Source organism: Vigna angularis, chromosome 4, assembly GCF_016808095.1.
Source record: "Vigna angularis cultivar LongXiaoDou No.4 chromosome 4, ASM1680809v1, whole genome shotgun sequence".
Classification (NCBI taxonomy): Eukaryota; Viridiplantae; Streptophyta; class Magnoliopsida; order Fabales; family Fabaceae; genus Vigna; species Vigna angularis.
The window spans coordinates 324,726-342,987 of NC_068973.1; the positions used below are offsets into that span (position 1 = coordinate 324,726).

Sequence of the window (18,262 nt, forward strand, 5' to 3'; positions counted from 1 at the left end):
TTAAGTTTAAGCCTTTTGATTTAATCCTTCCTACAAAATCAAGTGAGATTTGATCTTAGTTATAGAGTATAATTTAATCTTATCTTTATCAAATGTAAAATCTCTATAACTCTCACAACGCACATCTACATGTTGTGCCTAGGGTTAAATATTTGTGAACGATAAAGAATGGTATATTAGGTCTAACAAAATTTGTCAAAATAAATTCTAATATCATGAAAGTGAATTCAAATTTAATTTATCTTTACAATAAACTAACTTAAGAAGTTTGTTGTCATTTGTATATTATATTAATCTTATAAAAAGAAGCTAAATAGTAATAGAATATGTTTTTATAAAATTTACCGGCAATCTATCGTAGAGATGAATTTATTGTTACAAAAATAGTTTATTTGGGAATAAATTATTTCCTACATATAATATGGTCTTAATAATGCGTTTGAAAATTACTTGAGTTAACTAACTTACAGCTTGTTTGCAAAATTAATTACTTTATAAAATAGTTGTTAAGTAAATGAGTTTATATAGATTATTTTTCCACATCATTAGAGCACGATTCTTCTCGTTCTCTTCCTTTGATGCAAACATAAAACAAAAGGATTTTTGCTGCCTTTGTTGACAGTGTATGTTGTCGTGTTGCTTGTCTTTGTTGGTAATAACACTGTGAAATTGTCTTGATTATAAGCAACAGTTAAAAAGCATTTGATTAGTATAGCCATGAAATGATGATTGGTGATGGTTGGAGTGGGCATGGCACTAAGAGGAAAATGGGTTTTGTTTCCACTCTATTGCTTTTGCCTCATTCCGATATGTTTCTCGGCGGCGACGGAAGGAAAGCCGCCACAACAGCAGAAGTTGCGGTTCGGGGAAAACGGACAGTTCAAGATCTTGCAGATTGCTGACTTGCACTATGCTAATGGGAAGACTACCCACTGCTTGGATGTGTTGCGTTCTCAGTATGCTTCTTGCTCTGACCTCAACACCACCGCCTTCATCCAAAGGATCATCCTTGCTGAGAAACCCAACCTAATTGTCTTCACTGGTTTCTATTCCTCCCAATTCCTATTTTTACTTTTCATTTCTTTTGCCTCTTCATTCGTTTTTATCTTTTTCTTTCTATTTGAGTGCACAAAGATGATTCTTTTAGAAACATCATCCCTCCCCCCAATTATTTTATTATTGTGGTCACAAGGATAAATTTTCATACATGTTGTTTGGAATTGAATGAGTTTGGCTATATAAGTTTGGAATTTGCAACTTTTACTTTATTGAGCATGTTGGAATTTGATTGACTGTTGATAAGATTTTGTGTATTCATTTTTGCTGTGACAGGGGATAATATATTTGGACATGATGCCTCAGATCCGACCAAATCAATGGACGAGGCATTTGCTCCTGCAATCGCTTCAAACATTCCTTGGGTAGCTGTTTTGGGCAACCATGACCAGGAAGGATCCCTCTCTAGGAAAGGGGTGATGAAATATATTGCTGGGATGAAAAACACTTTATCTATTGTCAATCCTCCGGATGTACACATAATTAGTGGTTTTGGGAACTATAACTTAGAGGTTGGAGGAGTTAAAGGTACTGATTTTGAAAATAAATCAGTGCTCAATCTGTACTTTCTCGACAGTGGAGATTACTCCAAGGTTCCTTTCATTCCTGGCTACGGCTGGATCAAACCCTCTCAGCAACTTTGGTTCCGACGGACATCGAAAAAACTTAGGGTATTATTTACCTGTTTCATTGACTAACTATATTTTGGCTCCTGTACACTTTCTCCAAAGATCAGCTAAACTGTTCATCCTGTTTCTCTTTCTATTTTTTATTAGGGGGTTATTGATGAAAGTTAGTGACTATTCATTAGACGCAGAGCTGATTTTCATTTCTTTCCCTTGATAATCTTTGGATTAACTATTTGCTCTTTGTTCTGCAGAAAGCATACATGAATGGACCAGTGCCTCAGAAAGAACCTGCACCTGGTCTTGCATACTTTCACATTCCATTACCTGAATATGCTAACTTTGATTCATCAAACTTCACAGGCGTGAAACAAGAAGGCATAAGTTCTGCTTCTGTGAATTCTGGCTTCTTCACAACATTGATTGAATCAGGAGATGTGAAGGCAGTTTTCACTGGCCATGATCATGTCAATGACTTCTGTGGCAAGTTAACAGGTATAAATCTTTGTTATGCTGGAGGATTTGGATATCATGCTTATGGCAAAGCTGGATGGTCTAGAAGAGCAAGAGTGGTGGTAGTTAGCTTGGAGAAAACAGAGAATGGCCGATGGGAAGATGTCAAATCAGTTAAAACGTGGAAACGCCTTGATGATCAAAATCTAACTGGTATTGATGGTCAGCTCTTATGGAGCAAGAGTTTTAGAAGTAAGATGAAATCTATCTTTAGAATTACATATTACGGAGTACAACTGGAGGCATAAAATGAACTTCTGTTCATGCTTCGTTCTTGGCATATATGTGTTGATATAAATATATGAAGAAAACACATAACTTTTGCGTCCTTTTTATGATCAAAGTAGCTTTCTAATTACTATTAGCTGATTTCCCTTGACAGTATCTAACCTAAACTACTTCTAAGTTCAGTTACTCATTGGGGTAGATTGTGTTGGCTTTTGAATTACAAATGGGCAGTTTATTCCCCTGAAATCAAAGTGGATTAAAGAGAGTCAATAATTAGCTGCTAATGTTCAATGTTCATTGGTGTGAACACACTCTCATTCACCGCCTATCCTTCCTGCTCCTTGTTTTATGAGCATATACATAACCTGGAAGTTCAGATTGTGTGAAGGGTTAGTGTATTCACTGTGTCACTGGCATGAATAAATATTGGACTTCGGATTCTCAATCTGTTAGTTTATTAACTTTGCCTGACTAATTAACAATGTTTAGAATGAGAAGCTTTTCTTCTTACTTGTTGCTGATAAAGGCACCTTGTTGGTCACTTTTTGACAGACATTCATGCACACTATTGTAAGACTTGGAACATAAACCAAACTATAATTCATGGAAAATGATTTTGATTAAATAGATCATCTATGTTGCATTATAATTAAGTTTGTGTTGACTTTGTGAACATCTGCCCTTTGTTTGTTTGCGTAGAAATAGAGTGGAGGAAAAGAAAAGGAAGGGAGATAGGGTAAAAATACCAAATAAGAGAGGAAAGAAGTTTGGAGGAAAGAAATGGAAAATTTAGAAATAAAAGGACATAGAATGGAAAAATGTTTTGTTTGAACAGTTAGAAAAAAAAAAAAGAGGAATAAAATGAAGATTTTTTTTTCTCCATTTCTCTGGATGATTAGGAAAGAGAATGGAAAGAAGTTCACAAATTGCATAAAATAGTATTTCTATACTAGTTATAAAAACTCAATTAGTTTATTCCTGTTTTTTCTTAACATAAAAATATACATTTTTTTTGTAATTAAAACAAAAAGAAAGTGTAAAAGAGAAATAATTTCTCTCCCATTTTATGTAAATTTGGGGATAATTCTTAGTAGTTCCAACTGGAATAATTTCCCTCCCTATTTTCCTCTCAAATAAACAATGACAATTTGATGATTCCTATATAATCTTCTTCTTTTCTACTTACCTATAGTAACAAATAGAGCGTAAAGAGTTTAAACAACTTTAAGCAAGTGATTAAATGGTTGATATTTTCTTTTTGTTTGAGGTGCTGACTATGATTTATGTGTAACTTATTGCTTTCCATTTCAAGTCATCTCCCTTGATCGTTTGTTCTGGTGCATCTAACAGGCAACCGCAGGAAAAAACAAGATGGCAACTCTTGAGAATTTATGGTGTTGCAGAAAAATGTTAGTATCATGAAGGTGATTTGGAATGTCTCAGTCTGTTTTATACATCTTATTGTTTTACACGTCCTATAATCAATATACAGGAATACGAGGTAGCTTGGTCAAAAATAATATGTAAAAGGAATGGAAGTTCACTGATGTGGTGCAATGATTGCATTCTATGCGATTGCAACTGTATGTTCAAAACCTAGAATCATGGTGTCCATGTCTCTAATTTTTTCTTACGTATGGCCTCAACATGAAAGGCTTCTTTAAGATGATGCAGCATGAATTGAGAGTAGATTTCTACTTGTGTTGTGTGGATATTTACTCTACCTGATAATGATAATAATACGTTTGCTATAAATTCACAAAGCTATGGTACAATGACAGTTAATGTATGCAATTATGCGTTTATTGCTAAGCTTGACACTGGTTGAATCAGAAGATGAATACTTTTGTTGATAATATAGATTAGGATATCAGTCGTCTCTAATAGAGATAAGATTTTCACTAGGCAATTTTGGCGAGACACAACTTTGACTATGAGTATTGCATTGCATAACATCCTCAATCAGAAGATCAGTCAAAAGCTTTGACTAGATGCTTGGAAATGTGCTTGAAATGCTTCACTTTTGGGCAAAGTTGCTGCTGTAGGCGGAGTGTTGGTGCAGCACCTCGAACCATGCTGGCATTGGCATTACTCCTTCAAGATAGTCCATGATAGAGAACCATCTGAGAACACAAAATAGGTTCCAGATGGCGAGGATCCTTTTCTGTTCAGGAATTACAAGTTGAAAGATACTTTTACATAGGCTGAAACTTAGCCTTCACAAAGCTCAACAAAAGAAGGAAAAATATGCTGACAATAAGAGATGTCATGTGTAATTTAAAGTAGAGATCAAGTGCTAGTGAAACTGTAACCATACAAACAGCACTCAGTTGCTTTAAGAAAGAATCAAAGACTGACTACGAGTTATGTTGGACTCGTTCCGGATACGACAGGTTGCTACTAGTTACTGCTGCCATCAGTAGCTAGAATTCATCCAGTTTTCCACTCCTCTCTGTTGAAACCTTATAGCGAAGATCATCTTTTTCCCTATATTCCCTTGCATATTGTTCTGATTGACCCTATGCTACCTGATAATGATAATACGTTTGCTAATAGATTCACAAAGTTACAGTACAGTGACAATTGCTGTATGCAATTATGCGTTTATAGTATGATGATCAATAACGGTGCAAAGTTGCTACAACTTGAACTATTGAACTACATTTGTGAAGTAGTGAACAGAACAAAAGGCTTCAAGTGCATAATGAAATAGCTAGAAAGATTAATTTTTCAAGTATATCCTTTATATTTTAAATAGAAAATTAATATTGTTGAGAAAAAAAAAATCATGATATTTCATTAAAAGAAACTTGTTATGTTCTTAAATATCTTGTATAGATTGAAGGAACTAATGCTGTGACATTCTGCAAGCAAATCCCACACTCATCTTCTTAGCCTACTATGATCTGTCTCTAGTTTGAGTGAAATACTGACAAATAATATATGGAATGACGAAGTTTAAATTATATTGGAGTGATGAAAAAAAGTAAAAAAAAAAAATCTGAAGTATTGAAAATGTTAGTTTATTAAAAATAAGACTGCTACATTTCTACATTGACATACGAAAATACGACTTTCTTATGGTAATTAAGTATAAATTTACTGAACTTTTGTATAATAATTAACAATGAGTATATTGTTTTATAGTAATTAAATTGTAATAAAGCATATTTTTTACAACTATTTAAAAACACTTTTAAAAATTTTGGTTCGTATTCCTATAACTTGAATGTGCGAATGTGGTTCGGAGTGTAGAGTAGTTTTAGGTGAGAAATTGGAGGAATTGTTAGAGAGATAATTTATATCCAACTAAGAAATATAGGTCCCACAAAATGTGTGTGATTGGTGTGCAGGGAAAATAGCATATCAGAATCTGCATCTCCTGTGATTTGTGATGACATGTGGCAACAAATAGATTTTATGTAAGGCAGAAGGCCGTGTGAGCCACCAGATTTTGATTTTTTTAAGGTAAACCTATCCCATTAGATTTCACATGCCACATGGCAACCCACAAATTCATTACCCATTCACACTCCTATCCTTTCGGATAAGATTCTTCATACATCAACAAATTTCCATTTCTTTGCCATTAATCATCAAACATATACACAGAAGCAAAGATAGTCACTCACTGAACAAAAAATTTATATTTTGAATCAAGGGTTAATGGCTTCTGCTTGTGCCTCCTCTGCCATTGCTGCTGTTTCCATCTCCACGCCAAGGCAAGTTTCTCCACTCTCCCATATTTGTAAATATATTTATTTATGTCATTTCATTCTGTGCATAAGATGTTGCACATATTCATCAATGAATTAATGCATTGAATATGGAAATCCAAGCATTGTATGAATGAATTAATGCGTGATGCATAGACGTGATTGATCAAAAGTAGTGAACTTGTACAGTTCCCAGAAGAATGGATCAGTGTTGGGAACCCCCAAAGCTTCTTTTCTTGGTGGAAGGAAATTGAGGGTGAACAAATACACAGCAGCAGTTGGAGTACGATCCACCACTACAGTGTGTGCTGTAGCAGACCCTGACAGGCCCCTATGGTTTCCCGGCAGCACCCCTCCTCCATGGCTTGACGGCAGTCTCCCTGGAGACTTTGGCTTTGACCCTCTTGGTCTTGGTAAGTCAGTGCTTAATCTTCAATTAAGAACACAATCTTAACAATATATGCTTCCTTACAGAATATGTTATGAGCATGTTTTTGTTGAAATTTCATTTATGAAAGCAAATGAGAAAAGAAAGTGGATTTTGATTGATAGGATCTGATCCGGAGAGTCTGAGATGGAATGTTCAGGCAGAGCTAGTGCACTGCAGATGGGCAATGTTGGGTGCTGCTGGGATTTTCATTCCAGAATTCCTGACAAAGATTGGTGTTTTAAACACACCCTCATGGTACACAGCTGGAGAACTTGAATACTTCACAGACACCACTACCCTCTTCATTGTTGAGCTCTTTTTCATTGGGTGGGCTGAGGGTAGAAGGTGGGCTGACATAATCAAGCCAGGGTGTGTGAACACTGACCCCATCTTTCCCAACAACAAGCTCACAGGAACTGATGTTGGTTACCCAGGTGGGCTTTGGTTTGACCCTCTTGGATGGGGAAGTGGTTCTCCCGAGAAGATCAAGGAGTTGAGAACTAAGGAGATCAAGAATGGGAGATTGGCCATGTTGGCTGTGATGGGTGCATGGTTCCAGCACATATACACTGGCACTGGTCCTATTGACAACCTCTTTGCCCACCTTGCAGATCCTGGCCATGCTACCATTTTTGCTGTAAGTTTATTCATCCACTGTGCCTTCAATTTTTGCCCATTTCTTTATCCTCTGACCTTATCTTTCTTTCACCACCACTGCAGGCTTTCACCCCTAAGTGAAAAGGGCTGAAGATCAACCACGCATCCTGGGAGAACATGTTTCATAGAGAGATCAAATGTCTTAGGAGAGAGGAATGTTTATGTCTCTAGAAAGCTTGTAATATGCAACTTCTGCATATATGCACAGAATCATAATCCAACTTGCCGACACCTATTTAAGTTTTAGATCACATGAATGCGTTTAGATAATATTCACATTTGTGCGTATGATGATAATCCACGTCCAGCATTTCATCATTCACGACAAAAATCTCAGAAAAATGGTCAAATTTCATTCTTTAAACTGTTCTCTTTAGTTCATCAAACAATTATAAATTATTTAAAAAACAAGAAAAAAATATATAGTTCCTTTTTCAATTCTTTAATATTTTAACATTCACAAAAAGTATCTCATTTATACTTACTGACTTGTAAATTTAATCCGCCCAAAGTTTAACAAACAAATCATATCGCAAACAAGGAATAATAACAGCTATAAAATTATAAGACGAACACTCTTCAATTTCATGAGAAAAAATAATAATCAAAAGAACCTTTACCTCTAATTATTCATGTGAACTCATTTCCAGAATGAATATATATATATATATATATATATATATATATATATATATATATATATACATACACGTAGATAAATCCATATCTATCTTTTATTTTATAAAATGTGGGATTTTATTTGTACTCTCCACATCAAAGAAATATTGTCCGTTTTGGATAAATACTCACGGATTTGCTTTTTTATTATTCTAAAAAACCTCTTACTAATAAAGGTATTTTATGTTTATATAAACACATGTTTATTTTTTATTTTATTTGATGTGAGACTTTGTTTGTAACTATGATTGACTGATAAAAAGCTCCTCACTCGTGAAAATAAAGTTTACATACAAGGCTATGCTTCGAACACTTTCATGCTTCCAATGGTGTCATTCACATGGTGAAGCATTTCTAGACACAGTTTCAACTAAATTCAACTTCTTTCATACTACATTCTGTTCTTGAAAGGAAAAGGGAAGAAAAATATCTCTGAACAAGGTGACAGTATTGTAACAGATTCAGATTCAGTCCTTGTTATGGAGGGGAACTCTGTCCATGGAATAATTTTTTTTTCTCTTTTACTTTATAATCACAAAAATATATATAATTTTTGAATGACCATATTAAATTATCAAAATATATTTTTCTTATTTTTGTAATAAGTCCTTTTGCATTTGCTAGTTTGAGAAACGTCGCATGCTAACATTTATATCTACAAGTGTTACAAATATGCTGGAGTCAGATATTATTTATGCAGGATCAAAAGTCATATGGGCCAAACGCAAAAAGAACAGTGACTTTTTTTTTTCTCAAAGAACATGTGTCCATGAAATAAACTCTTTTGTCAAACTGCGAAGTAAGTCTCGTTACCTCTTTTAATTCTCTGTGTCAATTTAATATTTTATTTTATTTCATATGCATTGCATTATCATTATTATATAGATTTATTATTATAATAATTATTATTATTACATTTTAAAATAACAATAACAAGATGAGTTTATCAAGAAAAATAGTTAATATATAAAATTTTGAAACATGTGGGTGGTAACTGCTTAATTAATAGTATTATTTTTTTCAAAAATATTAGTTAGTCTTTTTTTTGTTGTTCTGAAATATTATTGCATGAAATTTTTGAGCTATTTGTTAATAAATGCAAAAGGACTTATTTGAGCTATTCGTAGATATAAATATTAGCAAAAATATCAAGTTAAACTATACATCATGAAAAAAATAATAATAATTGTTCTGAAATATTTTTTTCTTCCATGTATAGTTTAACTCGAGATATTTGAGCTATGATTATTCTGTACTCATGAACTTAATCATAAAGCAAACTATTACTATTATTAGACTTAAATATGTTTAGTTTAAGTGTTTCCATTTCTTCTAGATTCTTGACATCTGTTTAGCGTTAATTTATAATGTATGGTGTTGGTTTAAGTATAAAAAACATTACATTGTAAAGAGTAATTGAGTACATAAAATATTAAAGTTTGTATAATTCAATCTTTTGGCGATTTTGATTGAAATGGTGTTGTTCTGTTTCATTCAAGACACCGTTTGATGACGAGCATCGAACAGAAAGTAAAGTCTGTAAGAGTGACAGGAAACACATGCGAATGTTTAAGGAGAATTATTTAGTTACAGTGTTGTGTGTGAGAATTAAGCAGCAGCAGTGTAAGAGTTAAAACAGTAAAATGTAGTGATGGAAAGTTGATAGAGAGATAGATAGATAGATATATAAATATAGAGAGAGAGAGTGATGGAAAAATGAGGACAAGTGAAGTCACGTGGAGAGTTGAAAGGAGAGTTGAGGACAGGTATGGTACCACAAAGAGAAGCTTGGTACAGATTACTACATTCTGTTGTTCCTTTCAAATTTGGTGCAATAAAACAAATAGAGAGAGAAGAAGAGGAAGATAGAAAGACATGTGGATGGTGTTGGAGATAGGTAATTCTTCTTCATGTAACTTCAAACTGGTTTCGGTTTCGCATTTGGGAGGGCTGCACTTTGTAACTTCAAAAGGGTTACCTCTCTTTTATTATGTCAGTGGTCACTTCCTATTACAGATGGTCCTCACCCTCATTTAATCTCCATGCATCCTGAGATGGTCCATGATCATGCATCCTCTTCTTTCTTCTAAATTTATCATCTTTATCATATCTATTTTACCGTAATATCGTTTGTAATATCGTTTGGTACAAACAAAGTTTCACATCAGATAAAATAAAAAATAGACATGAGTACACATAAGATACTTTTTGGAGTAGTACCAAAAGCAAATCCGAAAACTTAATACAAAACGAATAATATCTTACAAGTGTGAAGATCTATAAATATGCGTGTATATTGAACTTACACAACAAATATAACGCCAGAAACTGCTGTGTGATTCAAGAAGTTTGATCTTAGAGATTAATTAGCAGTGGAATAATTGAGGTGAGAAAGAAAGTATAAAGAAAGGTGTGGTCCATATATGTATATTGAGGTTTAGTACAATTATAGAATGATTTGGATAGATGAGTGAAGGACAGTGCATGCGTCAAATCCAAGGATGGAATTAATGGAAGGCTGAGATGAGAAGAAAATGGTAGAATCTACTAAATAAATCTCCTTCTTAATTAGCCCTAACGTCTCATGCTAGGCTGGGGGACCCTTCATTCCAGATCTACCACTCTTCTTCTTTCACCTTCGTTTCAGATCATACATATATAATACCTTCTCTTCCTTTCATTTCTATCTCTTTCTGCAACACACTCTTCTTCAACATACACTACCTTTTCTGTGTAAATAACTTTTACTATATACTAAATATTATCAAAATTCTAAATTTTTTTCTAATACCTACAATCTTTTAATACCTTATATGTTACAAGTACCCTTTCAATAAAGGAAAGAGGGACCAAATTATGGCCTACTGTACCCTTTGCAAGGACACACACACACGCAGTCTGTAATTCAACACTTTATAATTAATTTTTCTCCGTAAATTATATATAGGCCTGTATGTTCAACATCAAATCTGTTATCCTATTAGAGGAACACGAATGTTTTTTTTTTAAGTTCATTAAATTTATTGTTGAAAAAGAAGAAGAAGGAATCTTATTCATCAGACGAAAGATTAATTTCACTTTCATGGTAATTTATACTAACTGATATGAACTTTCACGTTATGATATAATTGCATAGAATCAAAAGTTAAACATATAATTCAGCGTTTACTATCTCCAATAAATTATTGATTTAGTTTATACATTAAAAATATTATATCAATGAACATGTCACTAATTAATGTGACTGTTCGTTTACGGATCCAACTAATGTGTGATGAAATTATAAAACAAAAATATTAAATCTCGACCGTAGTTACAAATATAAACACCAATTTGATAAGTTTTTAAAATGATGACTACATATAAAATATAAAGACCCACTACAATCTAAACAATAACAACATTCTTATTTTATTATTTTTATCTCAGTTATAATAACAATCTAAACAATATTTTTTTAGTCTTCGGATAAGTTTTTAGAGGTGTTTGAGATTCAAATTATAAGAAAAATGTATTGGTCGTGTAACGGGTATGAAGGCATATATAGTTCTTTTTTTTTTTGTTCATGATATCTAAATATGCATATCGAGTTATAATAATGTATATTTTTTTAAGATTAAATGGAATTATATATATATATATATATATATATATATATATATATATATAAAGTTATGTGCCTCTTGGATGTTACGGGAAGGTGTCTGATTAGTAATTAAGAAGTTAAAATTGTTTAATTAATTAATAAAGATGAATTAGGGGTTTGGTGAAATTTGTAGATAGTTCGACTGTCATTGTCCATTGTTTCATAAAAATTGGAGAACATCAAAATATTAAACTTAAGAATTGAAAATAATTTCTTTCTCCGGCCATTAAAAAAGAAGAGGGTTACCATGCTCTTTTAAATAAAAATATTCATTTATGTTTATAATTAAAATAGAATAAAAACAAAAGAATTTTTTCTTTAATTCAAGATTATATATTAATTATTGTACCATACTTTGATTAAAAGTATAAAACAAAAATTTGGAAATGATAGTTGGGAGAAATTCTAGAAAACGCCTTTTTTGGGTAGGAATGGTAGATGGAATAAAAAATAAAGTAGCCAAAAGGAAAGAAAACCATATTACTATATATTTGCATAAAGTTTGTCAAAATTTGTGGTACCGTTGTTCTATTTATGATTATATAAACTTTCTATAAGTGTAGAGAAGTTGATTAAGAGAATCTAAAGAAGGTTTTTTATGGGTTGAGAAAGTTAAGCATTGAAATAAGTTGGATGGACACTATTACTTTCACACCTAACAAATTTTTACATCTACTTTATGTTTATTATTTTATTATTTTATTTTATTTTACTTTTTTTAAGTACTAGCAATAAGGTCTTTTAGTGTTGGTAACGTGTTTTTTTTCCTTGTGTGTGTGAATCTTTTGAAAGTCATGAAGAGTGTAAAGGGGTATTGGTGTTGGAAATTCAAGAATGAGTCTAAGTCCTACATTGGATAAAAATGAGAAGGTAGAACACTAAATAAAGATGAAAGATCCATTAACATATTATCTTAAAGTTTTGGATAGAGGATGGTGTCAATCCCTTGTATGGTTGTATTCACATTTCATTGGTATTGTGTCTTGCATTTTATAAACAAGATCCTATTGTATATATTTTATGTTGTGTTATAGTACTCCATTTATAATATATACTTGTTCATAAAAAAAAGTAAAATAAGTATTTGAACAATTTTTCTAAAAGATTAATTTAATGAATTTATTTGCGTTTATTTATAGCCTCAATGTTCACTTCTAACTTGTTAATTTATTCTAATTATACATTTTTTTCTTTTTCATGACTATTCAACTAAATTTTGTAATTAACTGAATTGAATAAATTTATTATTAAAAGTTAGACCATGCATACCTATGTAACCTATTCCGTCAAAAGTAAAAACAACAGTAACTATATTTTATAATTAGAAATTACATAAAAGGTACGGAAACTTCAATGCCCAAGATTTTCAGCATAAATCGCACAAAATATCGGTTCTCGTTACTTCTTTTCTTCTTATCGAATTTGAGAAATTATATAAAATATAGTGTATCTGCTTTGATTCGAAATGGATTTTCATCGATAAGATAAGTTAATTAATTTTAAATGGGTTGAGTTGATAAATTATTATTATTTTTGTATCGGAGATATACCGATTTATTAAAATATCGAGGTTTTGTTGGTCTCAAAAATGGGTTGGAAGGTTGCTTAAAAAATAAATCAATTTAGGAAAATCATGATTAAGTTTTTGTGTGAATATAGGAAAATGTCTATTTGCCTATTCGTAATCTGGTTATTATGTTAATTTGATATTTAAGGAGTGAAGAGAATTTGTTATTTAATTGTAAAAATATAATTATTAAATTAGACCGTGTAAAATAAATTAGTAAGGAGTTTTTAGAGATATTTTTTTGAAACATTTTGATACCTATCATGAACGTTGAAGAAATATTTTTGATGCCCTTTCATTGAAAGAAAAAGAAATATTGTAGTTTCTTCATCAATGTGATATGAACAATATGGAAAAAAAAATTCAAATAATTGATGAGCGAAAATTATGTGGAACAATGCTTAAAGATCATTAGTATCAGTAATTATTAATGGACAAAAATTAATGTTTTCATCAGCAACGTGATAGTATACTAATCATATAATGAAAGTCGTCGTCAATAATATAGTTATTTATCGATCTTGTAATAAAGTTAGTCATCAATAATGTGATCGTTTATCAATCTTACAATAAAAGTCATTATTAACAACATGATAGATTCTATAACGAAAACCATTTATCAATATCATATTCATTTTTATAAATCATCAACTACATATTTACTATATATATATATATATATATATATATATATATATATATATATATATATATATATATATATATATAATATGTGTGTGTATGTTGAGGAAATATAACTCTAAAAATGAATAAAAACATGTCATGTAGAATTAAATAGAGTTTTTCATTAAAAAAAATAATGGGTGGATGAATTACATGAATCTAAAGTTGAGATATCAAACAATTATAAGAGTACCTTTATTTGCTCTTCCACTTCTTGAAAAAGAGTAATAATAGTTTGATAAATATTACATTTATTTGACAACAAATTATAGAATAAAATAATAATAAAAAAAGTGAATTTTTAGATTTATAAAGGAAAAAACAATGAAGAGTAGTAAAAAGTAACGTTAAATGACTGAAGAAGTTTTTGTATGTTAAGGTATCATTATTTCTTGAAAAATAAGAGTCTCATATATTTTTTTTAACTCTTTTCCTATGGTTCTTTTTTATTTGATGCAAAGTTTTTTTTTCTTCAAAATTTTCATCCTTTTTTATTCGTTACTCTTTTTTTTTCATTCTTCAACTTCTTTTAATTGAAGTATTTAGTTGGTAGATTTATGTTTTTTTTTAAATTCCGATAATTTTCCAATCTAAATTAGAATGTTTTAATTCATTATACAATTAATACAATATTAATGTATAACTTATCTCTTTATGTAAATACCAAATTTATTTCTTTCTAATAATTGTATCTTTGTACTTTTAGATGAAAATGGAATGATGTTAATAAAGATGAAATGTTGTGGTCGGAAATGAAAAAGATGAACGAGAATGGTAAAGATGAAAATTGATTAATGTTTGAAATTTTGAAAACTTAAAGTGCAGAAATATAAATGAAAAAAAGTATTACTAATGATAGAACAAGATATTATAAAAAATCAATGAAAATAATGACTCAAATTACAACAAACATCATTATTAAGTTAGTCATTATTTATGGTATTCTCAAAATATATGTGTTGCAAATATAATGTCACCTATTTTTTTAACATACACAAGATATTTATATTTTTTTCACCATTTTTCTGGTAATTAAGTCAAAATAAAGTAAAAAAATTTGCATAATTTATAATAACAATTCAAAAAATGTCCACGTTATGTCTCTTATGCCATGTTTATATATAGTAGTTACCATATGTCTTCATGTCCTTTTAGATCTCGCATAATTTATCTTTCACTTTTGTATTGACTTTATTTCGATTCTATGTATAATTATCCATTTCTTAATCTTATATTTGATCTTTTCATTTTTTTTATGTATTTAATTCATTTTCTTTAATGTATTTTACTTCAATATCCTCTTTGATCTCTCAATTTTAATACTCTTTAACAATTTAAAATTAATGATTTTTAAACTTAAAATAAGATATTTGTATATCAATGTTAACATAGATTTATTAAAATACTGACGTTTGGGTAACATCAGGATAATCGATAATATATGACTTAAAAATTATTTCGTTAACTCAATATTTATAAAGAATAGAAGATACTTAAAAATTAGTTATTATAGTAAGTAACTCAATAGTTTATAGAAACAAAATTAACAAATTATAGAACCATTGTTTGAGCTTGAAAGAAGAAAATTAAACTCTGAATACTTCACTAATATTTTTGCCAAAACAATTTTAATATAAATGAATAAGATATATTATCTATATCTTTTTATGCTTATTATTTAATCTTACTAAACCATTAGTTTGTAAGCCAATGAGCTCGTTAAATTCAATATATTCCAAGAAAGTAACCTCCTTTCCTCTACATTCTATGATGCTATTAATTTTAACTTTGAACGCAAAGTAAGCGTATTATATTGGTATTTTCAATTGTAACCGAAACTTTAATTATATAAATTAAAAATTGTTTAAAACTATAAATTATATATATAAACTAAAAAATTGTTTAATATAAAATCATATGTATTATAATTAAAAAGTTGAATTAATAATTAAGTGTATCATTTGGAAAGGAAAAAAATTAAAGAATTGAAGAACTCTCTCTCTGTCTCTGTGTATATATAAGAGTTTTTTTGTTTTTAATTCATGTAAACTGAAAATTTATCATTTTTAATCCCTGAAATAAATGGTTTAGTTTGTCTTGCTCACTTATAGAAATGTGTTAGATACTGTTCTTGTTTCCATAGAAAATAACATTATCACTTTCCCCCGTATCTATGTTGCACATTTTTATAAAATAAGAAACAAAACAAAACGATTGAATAAACAAAAAAAGTGATAATTTGTTTTCTAGTAATTAAAAACAAATAGTTTTGTTTTTGATGAACTATATATAATAACACATTCAACATTTTGTACTTTTTTTTATCCTCCATCAACTACTATATTAATTATCTGGAAATGTTTCGGGCAGTATATATTCAATAGAAAATTAATACCCATCAATTCAACCTTTTTTTTTTAATTCCATCAATTTCATTTTAAACTTTACGCATCAGTTTCTATGATAAATTGTTAGGCTTTAACAGTATAATAAATCTCAGTTTAGTATCCTAACAAAAATATCACGCTGGTATTGTTTGTGCTTTATCAAAAGTCAGTTTCCAAAAGTTAATAGTACCGATGACAACTTTTGAAGAAGTTTTCTATAATAAATTACTGCATAATTGTGTTAAAAATGGTATATTTCCAAAAACTAATAAAGTTTTATTTACATTTTTTTACTAGTAATAATGAGCTTCAAATCGTAGAACTCCATATTACTACATTACCTTTTTCTTCAAATACATTTAAATACAAAATATCACTACTAACATTAAAGTTATCATGATTATGAATCAATATTAGTAGCATTTTCTATCAAAAGAAAACTTTTGAAACTTTCCCAGATTTTTTATATCGGATATTGGATTAGCAAGTGAAAAATCTTTTGTTTCTTTCCTTTTTTTTTCAGCTAAATTGTCTTGGGAGATCACATATACTGTTCTATGTTTCTTCATTATGCAGAATGTATGATCTTTGTATATAGGAGATTTTGAATAATTTAATGTATATGATTTCTGCAAATAGTTGAGTTAATACCTATCACAAATAGAAGGCTTCACTGAAAAATAATGCTATCCCAAAATTATTTATGTGATTATTTGCATTTTCTGCAGATACATTGGAGAATGTATCAGTTTTGATCAAAAGAATATCCATTTTTCTACTGGATTTTAGACTATAAATGAAGAAATGCAATGCAAGTAGTATATTTTTATTTCATATTTTTTTTTCCATGTAAATATGACTTCATATATACCTTAAAAGTGAAAGTAACTAAAGACATTGAAAAACCAAACATACCTGCTTTTTAGATATTCCTAAATTGCACTACTGAAATTGAGCAACAGATCTTTAATTTATCATGAGTTAAGGGTTATTTTTCCCCATAAATAACCACAGCTATCAAACATTAACAGGAATAGATGAACATAATTAACATAAGAGCACTATGGTGTATATATATTACAGACATTGTTTCATTCTTACACAAAATTTCAGTAAAAGTGTTGGCCAGTTCATACTTATTAACCAACAATTATAATATATGTTATAATTAACGTACTTGAGATCAATCCAACTAATCAAATCTGTTTAATAAGCTAATTAATGAGTCATATATGCTCTAAATCAAGATAAACAGAAGATATGTAAATGATTGACATAAAAATTGGCAATCATAAAAATACTCCCATTACGTATCGATTCATGTTTTTTCAAATTTATAATTAACTATCTCTTGAAGTTAATAATCAACTTGGTTTCAAAATAGATTACAAATGTAATTATATATGTATTTTTTTATGCACATGATGTTTTCATGATCACTTTCTGAAAAAGCGGTTTAAATGATAATGGTTAAGAAATTGAATTTAAAGTTTTTATTGATTAATCTTAATTTTTCACAAAAATATTTATTGATTCTTGAACTATTAACTATTATTTTAAAGACAATAACTATAACAAAACCATTTGAACATAAGGTGCATAATAAACAGTGAATTATGGAAATACTCACTTACCTAGTTCAATGTCTAGGTGAAACTACAAACTTTCTATATATAATAAATAGAAAAACTCACGCGCAAACATACATAGATTTTAATGAATAAAAAAAAAATACAAAAACAGTGTTTCTGAACAGTAGTGTGTAAGTTTCCGAGAAGTATTTGAAAAAAAATATATAACTATAGATACTGTTAATACAACCTCCAATTAAATTTATCTCGATCATAAATTATTTTATTGAATAGATCATAAACAATTGAAATATAACTATAAATATAACATTAACCAGAAGTGCAGTCCTACAAAAAAGTTTGTCATATAAATATTGATCTATCGATCATCATTTCAAAATAGAACATAAATTAAATAAATTTGATCTGATTTTCATAGACTGATTAATAGATGATGCATGAGCTAAGAATGATAATGGGAGGGAGGGTGTGAAATATTTTCA

The 18,262-nt window shown here is 29.8% G+C and overlaps 2 protein-coding genes across 5 annotated transcripts; both read left to right on the forward strand.

The window, feature by feature from the left end:
* The first annotated feature begins 569 nt into the window (after positions 1-569).
* On the forward strand, positions 570-4,913 carry LOC108322304 (probable inactive purple acid phosphatase 29). Of its 4 annotated transcripts, none has more exons than XM_052875979.1 (5): positions 570-1,042; positions 1,333-1,727; positions 1,937-2,387; positions 3,774-3,832; positions 4,329-4,913. In XM_052875979.1, exons 1-4 carry the CDS (start codon positions 736-738, stop codon positions 3,806-3,808), a joined length of 1,188 nt encoding a protein of 395 aa, XP_052731939.1. In that variant the 5' UTR covers positions 570-735; the 3' UTR covers positions 3,809-3,832; positions 4,329-4,913. The 4 variants fall into 4 exon arrangements, with proteins under 4 accessions (XP_052731939.1, XP_052731940.1, XP_017409841.1 ...); XM_052875980.1 differs by having other exon boundaries at positions 4,390-4,913; XM_017554352.2 differs by lacking the exon at positions 4,329-4,913 and adding an exon at positions 3,916-4,203.
* Positions 4,914-5,986: 1,073 nt separating this feature from the next.
* On the forward strand, positions 5,987-7,477 carry LOC108322305 (chlorophyll a-b binding protein 7, chloroplastic). Its single transcript, XM_017554353.2, has 4 exons — positions 5,987-6,145; positions 6,329-6,552; positions 6,692-7,206; positions 7,290-7,477. Exons 1-4 carry the CDS (start codon positions 6,090-6,092, stop codon positions 7,305-7,307), a joined length of 813 nt encoding a protein of 270 aa, XP_017409842.1. The 5' UTR covers positions 5,987-6,089; the 3' UTR covers positions 7,308-7,477.
* Positions 7,478-18,262: the final 10,785 nt, after the last annotated feature.

Excerpts from the sequence above, each read along its gene's own strand:
- LOC108322305 (XM_017554353.2), top strand. The coding sequence starts at position 6,090 with ATGGCTTCTGCTTGTGCCTCCTCTGCCATTGCTGCTGTTTCCATCTCC. Across the intron at positions 6,146-6,328 it reads GTTTCCATCTCCACGCCAAG|TTCCCAGAAGAATGGATCAG; the intron begins GCAAGTTTCTCC and ends GAACTTGTACAG. Across the intron at positions 6,553-6,691 it reads CTTTGACCCTCTTGGTCTTG|GATCTGATCCGGAGAGTCTG; the intron begins GTAAGTCAGTGC and ends TTTGATTGATAG.
- LOC108322304 (XM_052875978.1), top strand. The coding sequence starts at position 736 with ATGGTTGGAGTGGGCATGGCACTAAGAGGAAAATGGGTTTTGTTTCCA. Across the intron at positions 1,043-1,332 it reads CAACCTAATTGTCTTCACTG|GGGATAATATATTTGGACAT; the intron begins GTTTCTATTCCT and ends TTGCTGTGACAG. Across the intron at positions 1,728-1,936 it reads GGACATCGAAAAAACTTAGG|AAAGCATACATGAATGGACC; the intron begins GTATTATTTACC and ends TTTGTTCTGCAG.